The sequence below is a fragment of the Moschus berezovskii genome, chromosome 25 (assembly GCF_049115385.1).
Source record: "Moschus berezovskii isolate FMDL1 chromosome 25, NW_MosBer_1.0, whole genome shotgun sequence".
NCBI lineage: Eukaryota > Metazoa > Chordata > Mammalia > Artiodactyla > Moschidae > Moschus > Moschus berezovskii.
Genome location: NC_142484.1, coordinates 39,572,318 through 39,600,094, shown reverse-complemented (window position 1 = coordinate 39,600,094; position 27,777 = coordinate 39,572,318). Strand labels below are relative to the sequence as shown.

Sequence of the window (27,777 nt, the reverse complement as noted above, 5' to 3'; positions counted from 1 at the left end):
ATCCCAGTTTTGGAATAAGAGTAGTTTACTTGACTGCTTCTTTCTTCATTCCCTTTAACTTTAATGTAATTTTGTTATGACGTAAGACAAATGAATTCTGCCCAAGTACATACAGCTTCCTCAATCAATTGACTTTGAAATGGTGGATTTCTCCTTTTTCCACTTAAGTGCCTTTTTCCACTTTATTAGTGCCCATTTTCTTAGAGGATTTTTCCATTAAACAAACAAGGAGAAAAGGCAGAGACCTCCTTTAGAAAGCCATAGCTCTGTAAAGTTCCTTACAAAATCCTATTTCATCTGTTTGTAACTTTAAGGCTTTGATGAACTAGGTGGACTTCTCAAACCAACAGTGGCCTCTCAGAACCAGAGTCTTCCTGTTGCCAAACTCCCACCTAATAAGTTAGTATCTGATGACTTGGATTCATCCTTAGCCAACCTTGTGGGCAGTAAGTATTTTTTGAATTCTTGAATCTTCTTTACAATAAGTTGTTTTATAAAAATGAGTCTGGTTTTTAAATGCTTTCTTTTTCTCCTGTCCTAGATCTTGGCATTGGAAATGGAACCACTAAGAAGTGAGTGTTAAATTTGCATTTTTTTCCCCCTGTGCCGTCTAGAGGTTAGTTTGGCTTTTACCTCAAGAAAGTATGTGTATAAGTGTCATCTGTATCTTAAATGCTCTGTTCAATCTAAATTTATAGTAAAGAAACTTCATAATTACATTCATTTATATCTCACTTGTATTTATTTTAAGTGATGTAAATTGGAGTCAGCCAGGTGAAAAGAAGCTAACTGGAGGATCTAACTGGCAACCAAAGGTTGCACCAACAACTGCGTGGAATGCTGCGACAATGGTGAGTTGGAAAATCTCATGATATACTAACATGAATAATTTAGGTAAATATGCACTGTGAAACTCTGTGTAAAGCAGTTATAAAGCATAAGTGCAAAGGTCGTTAAAAAATTTAAGAAATAAAAGTAATTTTTATTTCTTTTATTCAGCTTCTAAAGGAAGCTGGGTTGACACTATTTGCCAGGTACATTTTTGTAGCTAACGTTTACTTAAGGGTTATTTTGTGCCAGGCATCATTCTAACTTAATATGTAGTTTTGTTTTATATAATCCTCAAATTAACCTTATATGGTAGTAACTATTATTACCCTACTTTACAGATGAGCAAATGGAAACATAGAATTATTAAGTAATAAGCCCAAATAAAAGAGATGGGGTGGGGTGGGTTTTTAGAACTCAGGCAGTGTTACCTCAGAGGCTATGCTCTTATTCTCCACTGCTGGTTTCAAATCTGTTATTTATTTGTCTAATAATGAATCAGTTGCTAATTTCACACACAGTGTTTCCCCTAAAAATGGCTCAGTGTTTACTAATTCAGTGTTCTGGTGACTTTAAGAACCTTCAGTTCAGTTCAGTCACTCAGTCGTGTCCAGCTCTTTGCGACCCCATGGACTGCAGCACACCAGTCCTCCCTGTCCATCACCAACTGCTGGAGTTTACTCAAACTCATGTCCATTGAATCGGTGATGCTATCGAACCATCTCATCCTCTGTCGTCCCCTTCTTCTTCCCCCCCTCAGTCTTTCCCAGCATCAGGGTCTTTTGAACCTTGCTGCTAAGTCACTTCAGTCGTGTCCAACTCTGTGTGACCCCATAGACGGCCTCCTACCAGGCTCCCCCGTCCCTGGGATTCTCCAGGCAAGAACACTGGAGTGGGTTGCCATTTCCTTCTCCAATACATGAAAGTGAAAAGTGAAAGTGAAGTTGCTCAGTCATGTCCGACTCTTAGCAACCTCATGGACTGCAGCCTACCAGGCTCCTCCGTCCATGGGATTCTCCAGGCAAGAGTACTGGAGTGGGGTGCCATTGCCTTCTCCGTTTTGAACCTTAAGTGCAGCAAATAAGGAGAATAGGCTGTAAAAATTAGGTGACAGTATTAACAAAAACCAAGCAAGTATAGTTTCAGCTGTGTATGTATACACAGTCACACATCTCACATAGATTGTAATATTAAATCCTAAATAAATTTATTCTAGTAGATGATATATTCTTTTGTAAAACTTTACAAAAGTGAAAAGGAGATTCAGAGGGGTTAAGCTGACCACCCTGCTAATTGGTACCTGAGTTGAAACTTTAAACCTACCCAACTGGCCCCAGAGCCAGAGCTTCTTTGAGTATTCCGCACTGTTCCCTAGTTCTCCATCCTCTGGTTATCTTCCTGTCAGAACTGGATGTATCCAGTGACAAAGTTTTCACCACTTTGCACATGTATATGAAAGACTTCAAAAGCTTCACAAGTATTGATTTGGGGATTACAAATAAATATTAGTTTGTAGCAAATTTGCAAATATAGAATCTATGAATAATGAAAATTAATTGTATGATAATTAATGTCCATAGGATTCTCCAGGCAAGAATACTAGAGAGGGTTGCCATTTCCTTCTCCAGGGGATCTTCCCAACCCAGAGATCGAACCCAGGTCTCCTGCATTGCAGGCAGATTCTTCACTGTCTGAGTCTCCAGGGAGAAACAATGAGTTAGCCTCTAATACTAAAGAAGTTCTAATTTAATTACTATAAGGTATGGTTGTCCCTGAGTAGTTTGTGACTGTACCACTACTCTTGGTCAGCTCCTGTTTTACCAATCCAGTATGTCTTCCTGGGTCAGAGAAAATCAATTTCTTTTTGTAGAAAAATTTGAAACATGCTTTCTTGCAAACTTGGGCTAATAAGCAGCATTTTTGCTGCACATTCTGTCCTTCCTGTTGTTGGAGACCCTCATACCCTTGTTATAGCCACTTTTGTTATTTTATCTCTTCCAGAGCATTGTGCTGTTTTGCTGTATTCCTTGGGTTAATTGTAAAAATTAAATGTAGGGCTGAGCTAAAAATAGTGTGCTATTAAAGTTTTCCATGACATTATCTAGAGAGTTTTATTAATCTCAGTCTTCATTAGTGGAAAACAATACTAAAATTTAGCCACCTTTTAAAATCAGTACTTTTTCTCTGGGCTTCCCTGATGGCTCAGCAGTAAGAATCTACCTGCCAATGCAGGAGATAACAGGTTTGATCCCTGGGTCAGGAAGATTCCCCTGGAGAAGGAAATGGCAACCCACTTTTGCCTGGGAAATGGACAGAGGAACCTGATGGGCTCCAAATAAGTGGACATGACTTAGTGACCAAACAACAACTTTTTTCCTGGTAGTGGTCACTACCATCACCAATAATAAAACCTTACATTTTAAATAGTTTACATTTTACACACACACACTGTCCTGACACACACACACATACACCCTGACACACACACATCCTGACACACACACATCCTGACACACACACACACACACACACAATCCTGACTTTATAATTAGTGTACTCTTTGGAGCAGCTGTTGTCCCAACTGTAAGGGTACAGTGATTTTTTTTTTTTCCCCTCTAGTGGAAAGCTGCTCAGAAGCAGATTTAAATTGAAATCCTTCCCTTCTGACTCTGAATCCAGTGTTTTTCCCACTGTAACACACCTCTGGGTGTGACTCATACATTGATATAACATATGAACCATGATATAAATCCGAATGCTGATATGAAAATATAATGACTGTTTTGTGTTAATTAGAGTTAATCTACATGAAATAGTAGAAATTTGCAAATAGCACTTGACCTTAGATCAACTGTTAGAATGTAATAGGCATCTAACCGTCTGGAATGTGTTGATAAGAAACCGTATCTGTGGTGCTGTGTGGTATATGGTAAGGTGTGTCATCTCTTGAGGACTTTGTTAAAATATGTGTATGTATGTATTTTATAGAGGTTCTTTTCAATGACTAACATTTAGGGTTGATGATATGATTCACTGCTTAAACTGCTGCCTATGACATTTCTTTACATTTCTAACCTTTTTATTAATCCTTAAACACTGTCAAGGTTTTTAAACTTTTCTAAACTTTAAAAAATTTAAAAGAAATTTATTGATATTTTATTAAAATATATAATGATGTTACACTACCAACTCTTTTAACTGCTTGCTTTTTTTTGTGGTATTCATTATACAATGCATCCCTGTTCATAGTATGCACTGAACTTTGCACTATTCATACTACTGATAGGTTTTATATTTTAATGACGCTTGTAATCAATAAACTCTTACGTAAGTAAGGTGATGATGCCAAAGACTAAGTTTCGCTTGTCAGCCTTGATAGTGTTTTAGTGTGGATGCTCTTCCACCAGATACTGGACACACAAGGGATTCTGGGTAGTTGATGAATGTACGTGTGAACTAAAATGCTCTCTGTATTTTCTGTTGTGTAAGTACTTGTTCTAATCCAGTGTTATTGCATTATGTAATTGTTCTCCCTGGGAAAAACAGAATGGCATGCATTTTCCACAATACGTAAGTGACCAAAAACTAGCCTTTTTTGCAATAAATTGGCATGCTATTAACCACTGCTATAGCAGAATCTCATAACCTTCCAGCTATTACTTGTTTTCACATTCAAATTTTCAATGTGCCAAAATTCTTCCTAGCATCTACTGATTTCATGGGTTTGTTGTAGTATTGATTCTGATGATGGTAGCATGGGAAATATAAATTTTTTTTCTTGCTTAATATTCTGCCATTTGCTGCCAGATGGCTGGGCATCTGTGTTTGTATCTGTGCTTCCACTATGCACTTGATGACTTCTGAATGAAGGGAAATGGTGATTGTGGTAATGTTGAATATAACAATTGCATGAAATCTTACAGGCTTCTGCTGTACTTGGCAGTTTGTCTACTGCTCTCGCAGCTCTTGGTTTTTAAGTAGGGAGAGACCAATAAGTTCTACACGCTCACTCAAATACTTAACTTTTAACTATTCACTTTAGTTATGCTTTATTTAACTTCTCCATGTATATGTTCAAATTGCCATAAAATTTATTTTTTATGTTTTAGCAGTGTTATTGGTCTTTCACCTGTATACATCTTAAGTTTTTATTAAAAGATAGCACATAGGGAATGTTGTTAAGACAGCAAATATATCTAAAATGATTCTTGCTGAGGTCGTATATTTCAAAGCATGAATTGAAGTGGGAAGAGGAACGACCTTAAACATCTTAGTGGTAGATCATTCTTTCAGATATTTAAGCATAAACAGACTTGAAGCACCTCTGAATTGGTGCTTTGCAGAAGATATTTTAAATAATTTACAGAATAAATTGGAATATTAATATGTATACTCTACATACAAACTTGAGTCATACTCTGTAGTGGTTTGAAATCTTTGGGCTTATTTGAAAGAAGTGAATGAGGTCCTTAGAAACTAGTCTTTTGGAAGATCAGATTGTTCATTGATTTGAGATCTTTAAGTTTTGTCTTTGCTGCAGAAGTGAAGCACCTAGGAACATTCACTGTGCTGCTTTTTCTGGGCAGACATCTTTATGGGAGAGACAGATGTTACATTGCAGGATTTGAGTATTTCTAAAAATCTGAATTTTTTAATGCTGTAAAAGCACATTGAAATCTTAGATCACTGTTGCATCTAAGTTTAAATGGTATTTTTTCTTTCTAATAATTCTGCTTTTCTGCTAATTTCAAGACACCTTTTGTCATTGAGCTTGACACAGTTATTAATGAACACAAATATCACCTTTAATCACAGCTGTCTTAGCAATTCTTTTTAGCTATTAATTACCTGGACTCCATTGACATACGTGAGTTACACTTGCTTGTTTGTTTTTTCTCTCACCATGTCAGGCCCCCCCTGTAATGGCCTATCCTGCTACTACACCAACAGGCATGATAGGATATGGAATCGTAAGTATTTTTCCCAACACAGCCTTTTGAAAGTGGATTGACCTGCATTTAACTTGTGTTTATTTCCAAACTTAACTGAGAAAAGAGTTAGTGCCAAATATACCCTTAGTAACTAGCACAGAACCTTGTACCACAGCATAGGTTTCGTAAGTATTTCTAGAACAGTTGTTATACAACAAATATTATTTATTAATGTTCACTCTATTACTTGGCTTATTTTTCCTCTCATAAGTTTTGTTAGGTATCTATACTTCATTGTGAACTCATTTAAACATTAATGATAACTCCAAGTCTCTGTTGCTTAGACCTTATATTAATACCAGTGAGGTCTTATAACCTTAATACTACTATAGTGGATATGGGGAGTTGATATTTCTTGCATTGTGTAGGGGGTAAATTTAGTTTAGTGAAGGCCAGAGAGATTTTCCTATGACATGATTGGTATAGTACAGAAACAGTGTTTAAACTTTTAAGCTGCCCACAACCCACATTATAAACTGCCCTTACTCTCCCAGCTCTCTTAATATACAGACTCAGATAAGAAGTGAAGGTGTAGTAGCTTCAGCCCACTACACACTCTGGGAAACTTGCTGGTGGGAGGCAGTGTTCATCCATTGGTATTGCTGCTGTGGCTACTTCTGCTACTTCTTTATTTATGTCTTAGTGAAAGTAGCTCTTTCCCTGCATATGAAAAAGTTTCATAAAAGCTTTTGGGTTAGTAGTCATTACATACAAAAGGTGTCTACACAGAAAACTCATAAAGTGAATCACTGAAAATAGGAGTCATCTTAAAAGGTTAAATAGAACTTGCAGAAAGATAAGATTTTAGAATGTTGCATTTTAACCAAAATAATGTGATGATTTGTGTGTACTCTGTTCTGCCACTTATGTTAATTTTATATTGTAGAGTGGTAATTTTTAAAGAGATGGTTGTTTGAGATTTATTTTCAATTATTTAAGAATAAACTAACCTCTGTGTGTAATTTAAGCCTCTTCTTGGTTTTCTCTAAACATGTGTAAAATAAAATGAAAGAACTACTGAAGGTAGACTTCTTCAAAGAATCAACTATTTTCCCTTGTGCTTACTTGCATTAAGGTATAAGAACTGGATTTGATAAACAAAGGCAATTTACTTTGAAATGTCTTAGCCATTTTAGAGTTTTAAGTTTCCCTATGTCTAAAGGTGGCAAATTTGGAAAATTTTTTTGGTCTAAATTATTTTGTTTGTTTATTGTAGTTTGAATTTTGCAGTTCATATAGAAAAAGTTGAGTTTTTTGGTAAACTTTAAAAAATGAGCACATGAAAGATTTTCCATACCAAAAAAAATTCTCTTAAAATTTTTAGCTATCTTATTTGCATTTATAGACATTTCCCCTTTGAGTTAATTCACATGTACTAGTACATCATTATCATCCTTCTTGTTTACTTACTTATAATAAGGAAAATGTGAGTCAGCATCCTTTAACTTGAGAATTTCTCTTTTTTGTTTTTTTAGCCTCCTCAAATGGGAAGTGTACCTGTAATGACACAACCAAGCTTAATATACAGCCAACCTGTCATGAGACCACCAAACCCTTTTGGCCCTGTATCAGGAGCACAGGTACTAATTAACATGCTGCACGTAACTTGTGCTGTGCTTGATGTGGAAGAAATATAATACCAAAAAATCCTTTTATGCAACTCAGAAAAACAAGTTGTTAGCATTTTTTCCCTTCATAGAGGATACTTTCTTCATGTATCTTTCTCATGTTAGAGCTTTTAGGAATGTTGACTATTTGGAAAGAAAGGATAAGCAGATTACAAATAGGTAAAGATGGAAAAGTCTAGATTAGAGTTGGTGGGGCCAGAGGTTAAGAACCCTTCTTTCTGATAACAGTTCTGATGTGTGCTCTCCTGTGTTGGTCTTAGAAACCTTGAGCTCAGGACTCAGTGCCTTGACTTGAATGCCACAATGATGAAGCGTTGACATTGAGATGTCTGTGAAACTTGACAAGTCTTCAAAAGTTGTGAATGCTATTTTTCATTAGATAACTTTCTCCTGCTGAAGATCATATTTAAAAACAGATACCCCTCTCCCCACAAAAGAGCAAAAATGCTTGAAATGCCATGTGGACCTATTTTCTTCACAGGAAGGACTTTTGTCTTGAGATGTTTCTAAGGCCTTCTTCAGTTCGTGAAAATTCACCTGGATATTCACTCTTTTTCATCTCACTGTTGTTAGCATTAGGGAAATCTTTTTTGAAAAATGCTTCTCCCATTATGGTTAGGAGAGTACATGAGAAGTTTCTCTCTTGTTTACCTCTCTGATGACATCCTGTGGGATGAGACTTTTGTAAAGAGATAGATTGGCTTATCCCTTGCTATGACCCTGCTGATATCGTTTAACAGTTGGGAATACTGACATGTGATTGTAAAAGTCACCCCCTTTCGTGGCTTCCAGTGCCAACTGATTGGTTATTTTATGTGTTTAATACTATTTGAAAGCATTCCTGAGCATGTTTGTTGATGACTTGTTATTCCTTTTCCACTTGAATGCAGGTAGTTTTACACTTGCCAGTGTATACAGTGTTATATTGCAAAAATTAGTTTGTATCGATCCAGTTAAGTTAGTCTATATGTATCTCATAGACCAGTGAAGCAGAAGAGACCCTTTCATTTTTCAGCCTTTTTGAGTATTGAACTCATTTAATAGATTGATGTCTTGGGCAGTGCCAGTGACTGGGAGTGGATAGTGAATTTAATTCTGATTGAGAGGTAAAAAAATCTATGTTCTTTGAATTTCATGTGTTTCCCCAGATGCCTCTTTTATTCCCATTTGTCCATGTTAAAGTGACCTTTTCTTCCTGCTCCTCAAACAGTTACGTATTTATAATGAAGTTAGTTGTCAGATGAGGTAATTGGTGTGGTTATCTTTCTTATGTATTTTTTTTATAAATTAGATTATGAGTATTTATAGTTTTCTTTCTTTTCCATCTTTTACCAGCAGCTGTTCTGAATATTGGCTGAATACTGTTAAAGAAATGTATAGATTTTGAAAACATGAAGCTGATGATGATTTCCTTAACTTTTGGTGTAGATCCTTTCTTTAGTTTATGTCTTCCTGTTGTTTTTTTTATTCTTTGTTACCCACATTTTTAGCTTCAGGTACATATAGTTTATTTTTTAAAATTGCCTTGGGTTTTTACTGTTACAAGACCAAGTGGTAAATAACTTAAATGTATTTAGAGGAAAAAAACAACCAACTATATTTTGGGGCTGTAAATTTACTGGTAACCCTTAACTACCTCATTTTCCCTGATGCATAGCTAAAACCCTGCACCTAATGTTGGCCTTGTCTTGCAAGCTCCTAGCTCAGAAACAGAATATGTTGTTACTAAGCTTGGGTGCTACCTGATAGTTTGCAAACACTTTCACATACATTACCTCATTCTCAAAATAATGTTTAAGGTAAATGGGCCTCTTATCACTAGTGTCTCCATTCTTTATTTTTAAAAAGTTGAGATTTGGAAAGTTTCTTCAACTAAACTAAGCAAGTGGTGAAATGCAGCTTAGCTCCTTCCTGGTCCGGTGCTCATTTGTGCCACATTACCTCTCTGCTGCTGCTCCTCAGCCCATGTGGCCACGACGGTACTATTGGCTTCCTGTGCCGCAGTGAGCCACTCTGCTAATTCCTTGGGTTTCCTGTTAGATTATAAACTATATTTATGTATCTAAGATATAACTGCTGTAGTTGTCAAGAGCATCCTATACAGTTTTGGATAATACTTTTAATCTTGAAACATTGTGCATGAGGGTTTTTGGTGTGTGTGTTTTTAATATAGTTTAAAACAAATCTTAGTAAAAAAGAATCTACCTTAAAAAAAAATTGCTAGCCCCCTGGCATCAGTTCTTAACACAGATCTTATATCTTGTTTCCTTTTGAAATCCATGTTAACTGTCAATAAAACACCAAAACCGTGCAAGAATTTTCAAGTATATAAATGAATTAGTGATAGAAGTGCCCTTTTCTAATTACTTTCTGCCAGAAGAGAATGAGAACATTAGGGAACAAGCTTCTAGTTGAGAAATCAAATTTGAAGTCAGTAGTTAATTTTAAATATTACTGGTTGAGGAAAGCAAACGAAGAAGGCAAATTGATGACGGGGAAAAGAAGATTGGGTGGCAGTGAAGTGGTTCAAAGAGGCTTTGGACTTCTCCTTACAGAGTTATTTGAACCAGTTGAAAGTCAGAATCTTAAACTTTATAAAGTTGCTTTAAATTCCTTTCCCCTCTTTGTTTTCCATATATCTTGTGACAGTATCCCACTGATCGTTCCTCTGCTATTCTTAGCCCCCCTCCCTTTTTGCAGTCTATAATCCTTGACCCAGATTGGAACCTTTCTTGCCTTTCTAATTTAATCCATGTGTAGATACTGGAGTAAACTTTTGTAGGCAGTATTTGTAGCGTCTTATCTCCAGACTCAAAAATCTAAGGAGATGAATCTAATTTAACTGAACATGTAAGATATATTCTCAGCTTTTCTTTTGTCTTAAAAACTACCTCACAGAATTTCCCTCTCTGAAATAATAATGAATAAACAGAACATTCATGTTCTTCAGCTCCACACGTTCACAGTTCTCAGTGATTATCCAGTGTTCTGCTGTTTTGTCTTTCCTAGAAGAACTTAGTCTGTCATAAAGTGGATTTACTCTTTACTCGTTCTAAGTTATCTCTCATCCCTTTTCAGTTCTCCTGAGATTTGAAGTTCTTTTCCCTATTGTGCATTATTTTTCTTTATGAATTTTGTCACTACTTAGCATCTGTCAGTTTGTCCATTTGTCCATCCATCGCTCCCTCCATCCATTTGATCTAGTGAGAGTTGCCTATATTAGACTGTAACCTTCACAGAGGCAAGCTTGTATAACTTTTATGTTCATGGTTCCTAAAATGGTGCCTCACTTAAAACAGGTTTTGAACATTATTTGTCAAACAAGGGAGTTTGGTTGAAAACTTACTTTTCCATTGTGTCACTTACTCTGTTTCTCATTGATGTATCTTTTTACTTACTTATAACCATTGTAGTAGTTTAAAGCAGTGTGCAAAATTGGTTTAAATTCTTCGTTAATAGACTGTAAGCTAAAATGTTAGGTGACTAACCTGAGGAATGAAAATGCCTTTAATTTCATGATTGAATATTTTTAATCATTTAAGAATTAAACTATCCTTGGAGTAGGAAATATTTTATCATGCTTTAGTTTTTAATAATTCTTAGCTAGTTTCTTCTGGTCCCATCACACACAATGGAAACAGTGACAGATTTTATTTTCTTGGACTCTAAAATCACTGTGGATGGTGACTGCAGCCATGAAATTAAAAAAGCAGAGACATTACTTTGCCAACAAAGGTCATCTAGTCAAAGCTATGGTTTTTCCAGTAGTCATGTAGGGATGTGAGAGCTAGACCAAAAAGAAAGTTGAGCACTGAAGAATTGATGCTTTTGAACTGTGGTGTTGGAGAAGACTCTTGAGAGTCCCCTGAACTACATGGAGATCCAACCAGTCCATCCTAACGGAAATCAGTCCTGAATATTCATGGGAAGGACTGATGGCTGAGGCTGAAACTCCAATACTTTGGCCACCTGATGTGAAGGCCCGACTCATTAGAAAAGACTTTGATGCTGGGAAAGAGAGAAGGCAGGAGGAAAAGGGGACGACAGAGGACGAGATGGTTGGATGGCATCACTGACTCGATGGACGTGAGTTTGAGCAAACTCCAGGAGATAGTGAAGGACAGGGAAGCCTGGCATGCTGCAGTCCATGGGTTTGCAAAGAGTTGGATGTGACTGAGCAACTGAACAACAACAAAGCTTGTTTCTTTTATTAACTTTGGCCATTCAGTGGTAGCAGTAAACAAAATAATTTTTTCAATGTTTAATTTAAACCTTTTAGTTGTTCTCTCATTGATATGCTTTCTTTGTTTCAATAAAACATCTTTGAGGCAAAGATGTCTCTTTATACAGTATAAAATAAATGATAGTTTATAAATATAAGTGAAATCCCATCAAAACAGAATCTTTTAATCAAATCCCAGTTCTCCTACTGTTGTCAGAAGTCTTCCTATTTCTTGAAGTATTTCTTTTGGGAGCCATTACTTACTAAAGACGTAACTTACAGCTCCTGGTCTCTTACCTACTTACTATGAAACCAAGTTAATATTCTTTCTTTTCCAAGTTAATGTTCTTGAGGGTACCTCAACCCTGCCACATATATTTATCATATTACCATTAGTGAAGTATTCCAAACAATGTGTTGTGCGTTGTAAATTATATTTAGGTTACTCTTAGTGCTGTGTTAGTGCCCGCTAGCAAGTAAGTAGGTAATACCTTCCACATGGCTGTTAGCTCAGACTGTTTCGTTCTTCAGTATAGCCTTAATTTATGTAATAGACCACCATACTCTAATGTTCCAAAAGACCTATACATTTACTCTGTTCTGTTCACATTTTGTGCTAATTCTGTATTTTAAAAAATATTTTCACGCAGCTTAAAGATGTTGTGTTTCATGACTAATGTAGCTTTTTTTTTTGTTAATGCTCTACATGAGTGCATATTTCTATATGTTTGATTGTATGGAGATTACTAGAACCGTATGGCTAATGCTTTTTTTTCTTCTCTTCCGTGCTTCTTCACACTGTTTGATTTCCTGTTACCAGTTGCTGGTGTGTTTCTTAACTTGAGGAGAATGGGGACTCTTGCTGCCCTCTCTTGCTTGTCCTTTTATATAAACACTGGTGTATAAATTGAAGTGTACATTGCTGGTTAATAGTTTATAAACTCATTCTGTGTTGCAGTAACGCAGCAATTATGTTACTAAGCATGAAGACAGTTAACCTGGTTTCGCTTTTTTTTTTTTAATTACTGTGATATGAAGTAATAGTCTCTTAATGAATGTTCATAGAACAGTTGACGTGTTGAAGATTTGGTGAGGGGGGCGTTGTGTTTATGTTCTTATCACTTTTTTATATGAGAATCTCATACTGATCCCCTTATCAATCTGTTTTCCAAAAAGCAATATGAAAACCATAGAGTGTTACATTTGGGGATCTAGTTTTTAAAATAAGCATATTAAAAGTTTTATTGTTTTCCTGATTGGTATTGGGATGCTTTGAGGGTTTTTTTAGTAGAGGATATGGATAAGACATAAAATGGCTGCTGTGTTTTTGTTTGTATCTGCCAGATCTAAGAAAGTATGACATCAGTTGAGTGTCTGAAAGGACACAGTGGCTAGTTGTGAGTGCCTTTTACCAACCTAAATGGGGGTACTGTTAGCTTTGGCTATTGGAATAATTAAAATCTTACCAAAAAAAATGGCCTTTTTAATGACTTCCTTGTCTGTGAGAACTAATAGCTCTCTTTGCTTTTAGGCTTTACGTTTTTTGTTTGTTTTGTTTTTAACTTTCTTGGTGTGTTAATTGTGGGTGTTGGCAGTGCCTCTCTCTCAGCTGATCTGCCCAGCTGCATTTCTGTGGAGCCTTTTGCCTTGTCAGCAGTGTGTTGTGGTCATTCGTCCTTGCTTAGTAGAAGATTCCCATGGCAGGGATTTACTTTGGGAATTGGGATGTAGTACCATTGGTGAGACTGTTTCTGTAGTCCCCTGGGCCTACCTGAAGCAGTCAAAACAAAAATTGGAGGAGTCCCATCTGTTGACCATTATCGTTAATAAGACAACATGTAGAACCAGGCCTTTTTGCTGAGGACATTTCTTTTCCCTAAAAGGTAGAAATCTGATTCTTGTTTTCAACAAAACTGGAACATATTCATAAAATCTTGGGTGACTGTGAGGTTCTACACAGTCTTCATGATGAATATCAGTGACTGTGTATAGCACTGTGAATATAAAAGTGCTGCTGCTACTGCTAAGTCACTTCAGTTGTGTCCGACTCTGTGTGACCCCATAGACGGAAGCCCACCAGGCTCCCCCGTCCCTGGGATTCTCCAGGCAAGAACACTGGAGTGGGTTGCCATTTCCTTCTCCAATGTGTGAAAGTGAAAAGGGAAAGTGAAGTCGCTCAGTCATGTCTGACTCGTAGCGACCCCATGGACTGCAGCCCACCACCTCTGCCGTCCATGGGATTTTCTAGGCAATAGTACTGGAGTGGCTTGCCATTGCCTTCTCCGATATAGAAGGCACACAGTGTGTATTGACTGACATAGACTAGAGAAATCCTTTCTAAAAAATTATCTTTCTAGTCTTAAAAACTTTTTTCTGTATATTAAATATAGCCATAAATTCTAGCTGAGTGGAGATTAATAGAGATAGCAGGTTTTAGAGAGGAAGCAGTCAGACTGCTTTGGGAACTGGGACTGCTTCAAGTCTGTTGTTGGTGTCTTGGGGCTGCCATAACAGAGTGAACCACAAAGTTGATGGCTTCAAACAACAGAAATTTCATCTCTCGCACTCCTGGAGGCTTACAGTCCAGTAATAGGGTGTCAGCAAGTCATGCTTCTCTGGAATTCTCTAGAGAAGGACCCTTCCTTGCCTCTTCCAGCTTTTGGCAGCCCAAGTCATCCTCTGCGTCTCGCACGTGGCGCTCTCATTGTGTCTCTGTCTTCACGTGGCATCCCTCTTAGAAAGAATCAGTCATTGGATTAGGGCCTACCCTAATGATCCCATTGTTACTTGATTACATCTGCAGAGACCCTGTTTCCAAAGATTCATTCATAGGGGTCAGGACTTCAACATATTGATACCTTTTGGGAGGATAGTTCCAACAGATCCGTCAACTCGATTCCCCACTAACCAGGTGTTTCAGAGAAAGTTGCCCTTGGAAATTTGATGAGCCTCAGTTTCTTTATCTATAAAATGATGATTTTACCTTACGATCGCCGAAGAATTGATGCTTTTGAACTGTGGTGTTGGAGAAGACTTTTGAGAGTCCCTTGGACTGCAAGGAGATCCAACCAGTCCATTCTAAAGGAGATCAGTCCTGGGTGTTCATTGGAAGGACTGATGTTGAAGCTGAAACTGCAATACTTTGCACCTCATGCGACGAGTTGACTCACTGGAAAAGACTCTGATGCTGGGAAGGATTGGGGGCGGGAGGAGAAGGGAACGACAGAGGATGAGATGGCTGGATGGCATCACTGACTCTGTGGACATGAGTTTGAGTGAACTCTGGGAGCTGGTGATGGACAGGGAGGCCTGGCGTGCTGTGATTCATGGGGTCACGGAGAGTCGGACACGACTGAGCGACTGAACTGAACTGAACTGATTTTAGCATTTGTAGAGGTAGTGTTACCATAAACTACCAAACTTGATTTTATATTAAAATTTTTATTTGGCCCAATTTGGTATAGTTTATAAATCTCCTCCCCCCACCTTTTTGGTGGGGGTAGCAAACCTTTTGTGAAAATGTTCAAGTCTAAGGAGCTCTCTCCTTAGATATTTTAAGTTGAAGCTTAGTAGATAAATCAGGTAAAAGCATAAATCAGGTAATAGCTTCAAGCTCATATATGGAATACAGTTTGAAAGTCTTTGACTGAAGAAAAGTACCATATTTTCAATAAATAGCAAATAAGTGGTTCATTTTAGGTATAATTACTGTTTTGTCTCCTTATGTACCAGTTAACGGAGAAGGCAATGGCAAGCCACTCCAGTACTCTTGCCTAGAAAATCCCATGGACAGAGGAGCCTGGTAGGCTGCAGTCCATGGGGTCACTACGAGTCAGACATGACTGAGTGACTTCACTTTCACTTTTTTCTTTCATGCATTGGAGAAGGAAATGGCAACCCACTCCAGTGTTCTTGCCTGGAGAATCCCAGGGACGGGGGAGCCTGGTGGGCTGCCGTCTATGGGGTCATACAGAGTCGGATACGACTGAAGTGACTTAGCAGCAGCAGCAGTACCAGTTAACATAAAGCTAAGCTTTTCATTTTCTTTGGTTTTCAAGGGATAAGAAGTTAAAGTCTTATATGAATGAGCCGTGAACATTTTATTCACATAAGCTGAGCCAGCTTTCATTATTTCCATCCATCAAATTGAACTTTAAACAGACTTCGCTTACCCTGGAAACACTTCTTATATATGGAAATGTTTATTTTTAGCTTTAGCAGTTAATATTTCCTTCCATGAGTTTAAGAAGTCTTGCGATCCATTTCCCTCTCTTCAGTTTGGTTTTCTTTAATTCTTTGTCAGTTTACGTTGCCATGATTTTAAGGAGATGTCTCAGATGCCGTTTTGGAATAACATTACTTCTATGTAAAGAGATTTAGAAACAATGTACATTTAAAGAGAAATCCTCTTCAGTTCAGTTCAGTTCAGTCACTCAGTCGTGTCCGACTCTGCGACCCCATGAATCACAGCACGCCAGGCCTCCCTGTCCATCACCAACTCCTGGAGTTGACTCAAACTCATGTCCATCAAGTCGGTGATGCCATCCAGCCATCTCATTCTCTGTCGTCCCCTTCTCCTCCTGGCCCCAATCCTTCTGTACATGGAACATCAAGACTGGTTCCAAATAGGAAAAGGAGTACGTCAAGGTTGTATATTATCACCCTGCTTATTTAACTTATATGCAGAGTACACCATGAGGAACGCTGGGCTGGAAGAAGCACAAGCTGGAATCAAGATTGCTGGGAGAAATATCAATAACCTCAGATATGCAGATGACACCACCCTTATGGCAGAAAGTGAAGAGGAACTCAAAAGCCTCTTGATGAAAGTGAAAGAGGAGAGTGAAAAGGTTGGCTTGAAGCTCAACATTCAGAAAACAAAGATCATGGCATCTGGTCCCATCACTTCATGGGAAATAGATGGGGTAACAGTGGAAACAGTGTCAGACTTTATTTTTTGGGGCTCCAAAATCACTGTGGATGCTGACTGCAGCCATGAAATTAAAAGATGCTTACTCCTTGGAAGGAAAGTTATGACCAACCTAGATAGCATATTAAAAAGCAGAGACATTACTTTGCCAACCAAGGTCCATCTAGTCAAGGCTATGGTTTTTCCCGTGGTCATGTATGGATGTGAGAGTTGGACTGTGAAGAAAGCTGAGTGCCAAAGAATTGATGCTTTTGAACTGTGGTGCTGGAGAAGACTCTTGAGAGTCCCTTGTGCTGCAAGGAGATCCAACCAGTCCATTCTAAAGGAGATCAATCCTGGGTGTTCATTGGAAGGACTGATGCTAAAGCTGAAACTCCAATACTTTGGCCACCTCATGCGACGAGCTGACTCACTGGAAATCCTCTTAGGTCACTGTTTTGTGTCCCTAAAACAAGATGAGTAATGCTTTGAAGGTGACAGGAGTAATGTTGGCTTTACTCTTTGGTGTTACTGATGGGCAGAAGCCCATGATGGGGTTGTGTTGAACATAAACCCAGGAAACAGTTATCAAAGGCATTTGACTCAACCTCCAGGACAGGCCCTTTATCTTATGCAATAGAGAAGTCTTCTCTTTGTAGCCATACTTCTCAGGGGCAGCTGAGAAATAGCATTGTCTTTAGTATAAAATATTGCAGTGCAATACTGTATGTTTATGTCTTAATCATCTGGATTCAGTAACATTCAAAATCAGCATATCTTTCTGCGGGTTAGTTTTGTAGGTAATGTCTCGGTGAAATCATATTAAGTAGGGCTGAGGTTTCTAAAATGTTTTGATTACACAGAAGTATCAGGAAAGTAGTCTTTAGCAAGTACCCTCAGTGTATTTATACTTCTGTATTCTTATAGCAATGTTACATACATTAAAAGCATGAAGAAATAGACATTTTAAGAGGGTAAAAATAGGGAAGTTCTAATATTTTCTTCTAATACCCCACTTCGGTGATCATTTTCATACAGAGCTTGTTTTATCACCAAAAATCATTTTAACTTAGCATGTTATAGAATGTGTAAATTTTACTTAGTTTTACTTTAAAATGTAAGTTTTACATTTTTAACTTAACATGTTATAGAATGTGTTTACTGTGTGTAAGTCACTGCTAGTTGCTGAAAAAGAGACAAAATACATTTCTTATTCTTAATGTTTCTACGTTTGAGGAGCCTGAAGGTGAGTGTAATATGGAAGCCCAAGTGACTGGTTGATGGTAAAATAAAAACTCTTTAAAAGAGCAGTGCAGATTCAGTGAGATTCGAGCTGATCCTAGTATATAAAATTAGATGAGCATTTGATTGTAGGGGGTAAGGAAGGTTGAACTAATATTTGAGTGACTAATGTATGCCACTCAACGAGCTGGGTGCTTTTTGTATATTTCAGTCCTCAAGGCAGCCTTTAAGGGAGATTTGGGTATTGGGTGTTTCTTAACCCCATTTTATGAAAGAGCCAGGATTAGATTCATCTCCATCTTTCCATAAAACTGTACTCTCATCCTTGGCAAAAGAAGTACACCCATTTTTCTCGTAAGATGTTGACTTTGCCTCTTGAGCAAAGACAAAATGAGTCTTTACAGTGTTGCTATTTGCTATCCAGGCTTTTGGATTCAAATGCAAATGTAAAGATGTGGCAGAGTTGCTCCTTCTCTAAGAATTTTAAATACAGCCAGTATGCATTTCAAGAAGTTTGTCCTAAAATGCCCAGTCCTTTATTCTCCTGTAAGCTTTCAGTTGCACTAGGCTCACTTTCTGAGACTGATGCTATTTTCTTGTTCTAACATGAAATTTTTCTTTCTTTGGTGTTGAATGTTGTAGAATGAAGGAGTAATAACCATTTTTATTTTATGGTCTTTAGTATATTGATAGAACTCTATTTTTAAAAATTCCTTTATTGGAATATTTGCTTTTTTTTGAAGTTAACTTACGATTTCTGTATTGTTGTCTTTACTATGCTAAACACACACTACAGCCAAAAAGGAAAAAAAAGTCTACTTTATTACAACATTTTTATAAAGGTTGATTCAGGTGAAGAAAGAGGGTGAAGGAGTGTCAACTGAGTTGCCATCATCAATTACCTGTACATTTTAGTATTTTTATTTATATTCAGCTCTTCTTTCATTGCTCAGTATTTCATTTTCGTATAAGATGAGAAAAAAAGTATGTCTCTTTTAGACTAGTGAGACTGACCATTTGTTTAAATGGCATATTTAGTTGTGGGATAGGTCAATTTAATTTGAACAAACTGGTGACGGTACTAAGTTTTTTTAGCTCTGTGGAAATTGTGGTATAGAGAATGTTACTGAAATAAATAAGTGAAAGTCTTTCTTTTGTTTGGATGTATGTGTGTGTTGGCATATTTGTAGTAGAATATGACTGCAGTGGTCAGTTGCAATTTGTCTTATTGCTACCTTGTAAAATACAGTGATTTTGCAGTTAACAAAGATCATTGGATTTTTCTTTTTCTTCTTAAATTTTTTAAAAATTTATTTATTTTTTTGGGAGGGAGGCTAATTACTTTACAATATTGTATTGGTTTTGCCATACATTGACATGAATCCACCACAGGTGTACATGTGTTCCCCATCCTGAACCCTCTCCAGTACGTAGCAGCCCTACATATTCCTTAACATACTCTCAAGAATGATAAGTAAAGGAGAGCTAACCCTTGTAGTTTTGGGTGACTTTCTCAGGCTCCTTAAATCCTGCTGGTTCTCACCCACCAGGATCCTGTTGCCCTTTGGTGTACTCCGTTCTTCCTTCTTTCCTTGAGCAGTGACTGGGCTCTTGCAGTGTATTTCCTTTCCTTCCGTTTCCTTACTCACTCTCTGAACTGACTACTTTCTCAGCAGTGCATGATGTGCGTGTCCTTTGGTATGGGTGCTGGAAGGGTGGGACAGGTGATGAAGGACTGCTGTATGGCTCAGCCCTTGGCAACCTGTGCAGTCAGCCTGTCCAGTCTGGGCCAAGGTTCCGTCCACTTGAGATGGGTGTCGCTGATATGCAACTTAACTGCAAGGCTATTGAGTCTTATTTTCTCACGTTTTAATGTAGCTACATATGTTTTAAATAGGTGTTGAAGACTTATGTATGCGTTTATTTTGCCAATTTAACAAATAGTAGAAGTATTAGAAACTAGCAGTTTTTCCCCCAAGGAAAACTGATGCTCTTCAACATTATTATTAAGCCTCTAGAACTTTTCTCTAGCAGTGTGCTCACATGTGGAAAAGAAAAGAATTCTGGTGTTCCATTTTCCCATATTCTTCAGAGTGCATTTTCCTCTCAGACTGCTGCCCTTATGAAAATGTGATACAAGAATATGTTTTAGTTGAGAGGCTGTCATACGGGACTGTAGATTTTGGATGATTGGCATTCTGCAGTAAGCAGGGACTTTTTTGTTTTAACGTCAAATGAAAAAATGTGTTGTGGAGAAAAACCCAGTTAATCTTTAACTCCCAGCTCAGTGATTACTTAAAATCATTTTGCTTCTGAATGGTCATCCTGGTTGGTATGAAAGGTGGAGGAGAAGCTTCTTTCCAATTAAGCTTCTCTGCCTTGATGATACTTGAATCTCCAAACCCAGACCTACTGTCCTATCTTCCTGTCCATAGCTGCTTGTGTAAATTCCATCAACTTTTCCATTGTCTCTTCCCATTGTCTTTGAACATTTATTTCTGAGAACAAGATCTGGATTAAGAAAATGACTCAACCACTAATATAACTGAGAATGATTTCTAAACCTGTAAATTAATCTTGGCACCCAAAACAACAAATTGCATATGCTTGAGGTATAATATTAATATTTGTTGAAAACTCACTGGCTATTCATGCTCTCTAGTGCTAAAAAAAAGGGGGGGGGCAGAAATGGGATCACTCTGAGCCAGCAAAGACAGATTTTGAGCCTTGAAATCCTTTACATGAATTTGAATGTTGAAGTATGAATTGAAACTGCTTCTACTTAGCTTTGATTTAATGCTCAGTTGAACATTCCTGTGCTTGTGTGCCTCTGCAATCTAATGCAGGTAGAGGAAAAAAAAAAAGTTTGTTCCAAAATATTCTTGCCTGGAGAATCCCATGGACAGAGGAGCCTGGCAGACTACAGTCCATGGGGTCGCAAGAGTTGGAGATGACTTAGTGAAGAGAGAGAAAGAAATAGCTTCATATTTGGTTTAAAATACTCTTCAAGTAGACTTGATGAAGGAGATACAGATATGAAAAGGAATATCTTGGTACTTCAGGAGTTGTCTTTACTGGAGGAAATACTAAAACTATTTTATTGATTTCAGCAGTCTATTTGCCTTACTGTATATTTAAACAATAGGAGCAAATTCCAAGAATCAAGTAAATGTATTCTAACAGGAAGCTGAATCAAGGATCTTAAGTATTCCCTGTATTCAGGGTAGTATGTGGGTCATTCAACTATGGTAGATAACCTCTGAGCTCATTTCTTCCTTCGGAGTATAAAAGCATCAGCTGTAGCTTCTCCAAATAAACAGGCAGGAGACAACTCCTTGTCCAAAGTGTGAACACGGAGGACAGGACTTTCCACCTCTGATGAGGAAGGATGAGGAAGGAAAGAGTATTGCAGCTAGATGTGTTGGGTCTGGACAGAGGTCAGATTTTGCACACCATTTGAGAGACAGCGTCCACCCTGGAAGCCGCCATCTGCAGCTCACAATTGTACTGTGGCTCCCTTCTTCCCCACTCCCACTCACACATATAATAAAAGTCTTAACCATGGGTCAGCTCATTTCGACCTTTTTGGGTAAAAGACTTTATTCCTTTGGAATTCAGAAACAAGAATTTGTTTTCTGAAAAGCACATGCCATTGGATACCCTTTAACTTGACATGTGACTAAAACTTTTGTTTTAATGATTCTGCTTTCTGCAAAGGCTGCCATTATATTTATTAAAGATGACAAACAAAAACCACCTCCTCTTTCATTACATTTTCTGCCTTCATGTTCTGTCGTTCTGAGATCTTTTTTCTTTCCCTCTCTCTGTCTCTTTCCCCCAGCTGTCGGCAGCCTCCAGCCCCTCCAGTCACAGTCCTCACAGAGCTTCAGGAAAGGACCCTTTTGCAGAGCTCTCTTTGGAGGATTTCTTATAAGTCACTTTAGGTATTGCTGCTTGTTGGGGGAGACGGGGACTGAAATAACTTTTAAAATTTACCAAACATTAAGTACAAATGGCTCTTCTCTTTTGTTTCTAAAGGACTCTAGGTTCCCCCTCTTCCTCCTCCTCTGTTCTTGCGGTGAAGAGTAATAGATCCAAATAGGGCATGAGGACAAAACTGCTTTTGGAAAATGCCTTTAACATTGTTAGAAGGTGTGAAAACAAAGGACCGTCTCACATGTGTACATATAAGCATCCACTGCTCACAGCAGATGGATGAGATCAAACACCACCCATTAAAAACTGGGTGTTTGTATTCAGTCTTAAAAGATTTATAGAGAACACCAGCAGTTTTATACATCGAATTCAAGCTTAATAAGGAGCATCTTTAGTTTTAAAGGGTTATATTTTTTATGTATGCCTTTTCACTTTAAAATGGTAATATTTCCCCCCATCCCCCAAACCAGCTTTGTCTAAGGTAAGGGCAGGTGAATACGTAATGCCCTTTTTGATAGAAAGATTCTGCTTTTAATCCACACCACCTCTTTTCCTGGAAAGCAGTGTCATTTTTCTTCTTGATGCTGGAGCCCCCAGTGTAGGTATACCTTGTGGATCTTTGAGAGTTTGTACTCTTCTGATTTGACAGCAGTTCACTAGCATATCTATTCCAGTAATTTCTTTGGATGAGCAGTTTAAAGGATATTATGAGTGAAGGATCTGAGTGAATAGAAAGTAGATCTTTCAGATTTTGATTTATATTAGTAAAGAAATTTTTAGCAAACATCATACTGTTCCCTTAATTATCTCTAATTTTGGTATAATATTTAGAAGTAAAATTTCAAATTTTGCTTGTTGCCTAAATGAGATTTTTATGTGGAATATTTGTGTTCATGGAGAGATTTTCTGAACTTGTCATGGAAAAATTGTTCATTCATCTTCTTTCTTTCCATACCCCTTGGTTTTTAGTAGTTAGAAAGAAACTTGGAAGGCCCTGTAATTTTGCTTCAAATACTGAGTTCTGGCTCATGATAAGCTGATAATACTGACTTTGTTTTGTAATCAGGGTTTGTGATAAGCATGCTATGAACACTTCCAGGCAAGTTGAATGGTAAAAGGTGCAAAGCATTTTTACTTAGAAGAAAGTGTCTCTTAAATGCAGTGAATTAACTCACACTTTCTTTTTTTTCCAGATACAGTTTATGTAACTAGATGGAAGAGAATGGAATTATTCCAAAAAGACAAGTGCTCAAGCGGCAAATACTTAACTTCCAGCAAAATCCAAACTGCTGTCTCTTAAACTCTCTTCTTCATATTAGAATGCTACAGTAACCCAGTAAAGGCCCATGAAGGAAACTGGGACTAGTCTATAGGAGAACGTATCAATACAGTTTATAAAGCCAAGAATTGCCATGATTTCAGACTAAGAGCTGTCTTTTTGGTGACTAACCCTTCAGTTCTTTCAACTCCTATTAATACCCATAATCAGTAACCTACCAAGAAAAGCCCTTATTTGGAAAGTGTGAAATTTGTATTTGGAAAAGCTGTCTGGAGAGAAGAGCTGTGTCCTTTACGCTAATGCACCAGGACTCTTTTGGGGGGATCAAATCATAATTCTTCATTATGCAGTATCTTTCTTTTCTCCAGTTCTCACAGATACGGAAACAGTAACTAAAATTAACTTTCCTTTTTTAAAAAAAATTATATATTCAGTTTGCAGTAGACATTCCTTAAGTATTTGTATTTATTTATGATTATCAATTTACATAACATTAATATTGTATCAAACCTCCTTATGAAAATGAGTATGGATGTACACGGTATGTGTGATTGTTATCCATAAGAATGAATCTGATTCAGAATGCTTCTCAGCTGACATACAAAGCACTAAATATTTTAAGGCAAGTCCATAGGTCTGAATCGCTTAAGAATTCTCAGTCTCTGTGGGATTTAGGGAAGCATTATAAATGCATTAATCCTTATAGTCAATTCTGTGCCTAGGATTTTGCAAGGGAACAGTTCACTGAACTAGGAAAAGCACTACATTTTAAATTCAGCATTAGTGCATTGGGAAGGAACTTTACTGCTTTGTGCTTGGCATGTCATTATTTTCCATTTGACATTAGGGCCTTTCCAAAATGAATGTGAGGAATTGCTTTCACTTCAAGACTTTCCTTCTTTTCAGTAAAACTCTAGGAGGTGTTATGGGGGGAGGGGAGGGGACAAAATCCTTGAACCTTTTATTTGGCTCATGCCATGTTATGATCATGTACCTTTTAAATAAGGGGAAATAGTATCTTTAAAATTAATGTCTAGCCAAGAGTTTAGTTAACGAAGAGTTAAACTGCACTGTTGATCGGTGCTTTGTGTAAATACATCTTAACATTTGGGTTGAGAGGGGCCTTAAGAAGGACAGTTTGTTGTAGGAAAGCAATTCTGTACATGAGTTTAAGCATACTTGTTGCATTGTCTCTGCAGATTCTATTTTTGTTTACAATATTAAAATGTATGTTAGCAAAAATGGGTGGATTTTCAAATAAAATGCAGCTTCCACAAACTTTTGTTATGGTATTCTGGTCTGAGGCGCATTTTCTTTTTTCCGTTTTTCTTTATCAGTGGTATGATTATTTTTTGCTAATAAAATTATACCCCAGTGATTATATTTGATGATTTAATAAAATGTAAAATTTATTTCTGTTTTAACTTAATTTCCAAAAAGCTTTATCTTTGTACTTTTGTTACCTTCTAGATATTGATACGCTGAACTATTTATTAAAATTGTTCATTTTTGCATTTTGATCAGATGCCTTCTGTCAGGTAAGTTTAAGGGAGAAAATGCTGTGAATTTGATGTATTGATGCATGTGATATGTCTGCCAAAAAAGCCTCTGACTGTATCGTGTTTCATATTGAATAGTAAGTAGGATTCAGAGTACGTGGTAGAGGGACTGAAAGCTTTGCTTTGATAAATGTGTCTGCATACTATTTGCCATGGTTGGAAAAAATAGTCTTTAACCAATACACTTTGTGAATATTACCACTTTTTTAAGTTTCACTGTTATTAAACCATTTTCATACAAACTGGAAAATGTACTTTTGTAAGTTAACTTCCTTACCTTTATGACGGATTTTGATTTGTCTCTCATGGTGTTCGAGTGGATGTTATAGTTGAGGTCTATGGCTTGTTCCTTTTATGCTGTGTTTTTTTTTTCCCCAGTATATTCAAGCTTGTGAAATGCTTCATAAACATTTCCATCTTCTGGTTCAGACTTTGGGGCTTGTTGGGTTGGTATTATCTTCATTTACCCAGTTCACAGATTGGAATTAGGGTCTTGCCCAGATCAATTAGCTAATAGACCTTAGAGTCAGGCCTTGGATGAACTGAGAAGGGAATTGTTTCCTTCTGTGGTCTGGCCTGATGACTGCTGTTTATTCTCAGTGGAGCACATTTCCCACCTCCTGCTCTGATGTCTAGACGTGATTGACAAGAAAAAACACAAACCACACAACCATGTTAGCTTTATAATCAGAATATAACAATGAGGTAAATCAGCTGTTGAATACATAAAAAAACACAAAACTGAATCAGGTTAAAAACCTGCATATGCCCACACCATTTTACTATCTAGGTAGCAAGTTGAAAGTGGCTGCAGAGATTGTTAGCAGAGGAAAGCTAGCCCATCGCAAATCATTTTCAAAATTTTATGCTTTTAACATCTCATTATTATTGTTCATTATATTTTCTTAAGATACATTTTTCTTAATAAGTGACTCTGAGAGTCCATATTTAGGAAGAGGCATTATGTTGGAGCAGGAATTGTTTACTTCTCCACAAGCCGACAAAACATTACTCCTAGAATATAGGACTTTATGGGATAAGTTTCTCCTTGGACTAAAATAATTGCAAGGCTCTTCTGTTGTTTAGCTGGTGAAGAATTAGCCTGCAGTGCTGGAGACCTGGGTTCAATCCATGGGTTGGGAAGATCCCCTGGAGAAGGGATACTACCCTCTGCAGGATTCTGCCTTGGAGAGTTCATGGACAGAGAGCCTGGCAGGCTACAGTTCATGGGGTTGCAAAGAGTCAGACAGGAAGGAACGACTTGCACTCCCCCCCCCCCCACTTTCTCTTGCTTACCATCACTAATAAGCATGTTTCCAAATTCTTAAGAATTCAGATTACTGATGTCATGCCTATTCTCCAGCACTGCATGGAGGAAAACAGAATATCTTTTCAAGGTGAGGGTGGCACCTGTGTGTGCAGCAGTGGTTGGCTCACAGTCTGGAGAGGCCCCCAGCAGTCATCCAGGTGAATAATCTTTTCTTTGAGAAAAGATGACTTCACAACTTCCATGAGTCCTTTGCATCTATCTTCGATCTTTTGCTCTGTCTCATTTGCTACCTTGCATGGGTCTGACTAGACCTGGAATTCTGCAGTCTGAATAGACTCTGAGTGGAAAGGCTGCTGTGGTATCTAACATGCAGTCTCTCTCAGAAGACCTCAAGCTTATTCCTTGCTTTTACTGGTGGCATTCTGTTTAGTGTGTCACCAATCAGAGATGTTTTGTAAGTCTCTAGCTAGTATTTTGGTCTAGTTTTGCTAAAAGCACTTAGAAAATGCCCCATCTGTTACTGATGTAGCAGGCAGGTGTCATTTTTATGCTGCATGGAACTCCCCACATTGTCAAAAGTTAAGGTCTTTCTGTGGTTATTTTTGGGCAGGTGTGATGGTTTTGTGGCAGAGCAGGGTAGGCTGGTTGTAGGCATTCAGCTAGAAGTAGCAAAAAGCAAAGAGAATGTTTTATAGAAACTTCGCTACCTAATAAGTTTCTCATTTAAAAGAACTTTTCCTTTACTGTAAACGCTGATCTCAGAGTTGGTTTTGAAATAGAAATCTCTGCATGAGAGTCACCTGGGGAGCTAAACGTCACCCTGTCTGAGCTCCTTCAGTCGGGCGCCTGTCTGCCTGCCTTGGTCATGGGCACTTGGCAGCTGTCTTGTACACTCCCCATGAATGAGCACCAGACTCTTGTGCCGTGGCTGGGACTGTCGGCAAAGAGATGCCCAAAGGGAAGGAAGCAGCCCCCTCTCTCCTTCACACACAGGGACTCCAGGGTCTGCACTGGTGTGCAGAGCTTAAATTAGTGTTCTTGACGTTTCAAGAACACTTTAAATGGAAGCGTCAGGCTCACTGCACTGGCACTGTCACCTAGCCTAGTGGCCATCTTAAAAGGCACAGTGAAATCTGCATTTCCCATCATTTTTTTTTTTTTAATTTTAAATTGTTTAATTGGAGGCTAATTTTTTAATATAAATTTATTTATTTATGGAGGCTAATTACAATATTGTAGTAATTTTTGCCATACATTAACATGAATCAGCCATGGGTGTACATGTGTTTTGTCTTGACATAGGTTTGGAACCGAAAAGCTCTTTACTCACATGTAATTACTCATCGATGGCAGACTTGAAGTACCCACAGGAGGCAGAAGCACCACAGTAGGAGGGATAAGACTCAGTGAGAGATCTCCCCAGGAGCCCAACCACCGGGTTGTCAGAGGCAGGAGAGGAATGGCAGCACCACTGGTGCTCATAACAGCTCTTGGCAGGAGCCAGTCTTCTGACAGCTGTACTGATATGTAGAACTTGGAATTCACGATGGACAGGATTTACAGCACTGTGGGTCCAAAGTGCAAAGCAAGGAATGACAGCCTCATCTGAAAGCGGCAACATAGATTAGTGTCATATTGACTTAAAAGTAAGCCAAACAAAATAGGATAATGGAAAATGACAGAAAATACGTGCAGCAATAATCTTCTCTGTCCCTGTTTCCTGGCACAGAGCTTCTAAAACCTCTGTTATTTCCCAAGTGATAGGAGAGCACGAAGAGCATCTTTTGTTCTAATAGTTGGTCTTTGGCCTATTTCCTGACTCAAAGTTTATAAATCCCTTGGCATTTCCTGGGTGATGGGAGTGGAGTGCCTTCTGTTCTAATGGGGCAACTCTTGGTAGATTCCCAGATAGC

At 37.9% G+C, this 27,777-nt stretch overlaps 1 protein-coding gene across 12 annotated transcripts in view; it reads left to right on the top strand.

The window, feature by feature from the left end:
- PICALM (phosphatidylinositol binding clathrin assembly protein) overlaps positions 1-24,447 on the top strand; it is a 100,151-nt gene extending 75,704 nt beyond the window's left edge. For 3 of the 12 annotated variants that reach the window (XM_055416151.2, XM_055416155.2, XM_055416159.2), the window contains 8 exons: positions 330-446; positions 542-572; positions 752-851; positions 4,375-4,398; positions 5,739-5,798; positions 7,295-7,399; positions 21,662-21,764; positions 22,950-24,447. In XM_055416151.2, the coding sequence (XP_055272126.1) occupies positions 330-446; positions 542-572; positions 752-851; positions 4,375-4,398; positions 5,739-5,798; positions 7,295-7,399; positions 21,662-21,754 (530 nt within the window). In that variant the 3' untranslated portion in view covers positions 21,755-21,764; positions 22,950-24,447. Of the gene's footprint in view, positions 1-314; positions 447-541; positions 573-751; positions 852-4,374; positions 4,399-5,738; positions 5,799-7,294; positions 7,400-21,661; positions 21,765-22,949 lie in introns of all 12 variants that reach the window. The other 9 variants (XM_055416150.2, XM_055416154.2, XM_055416158.2 and 6 more) reach the window with 4 other exon arrangements.
- The last annotated feature ends 3,330 nt before the right edge of the window (positions 24,448-27,777 follow it).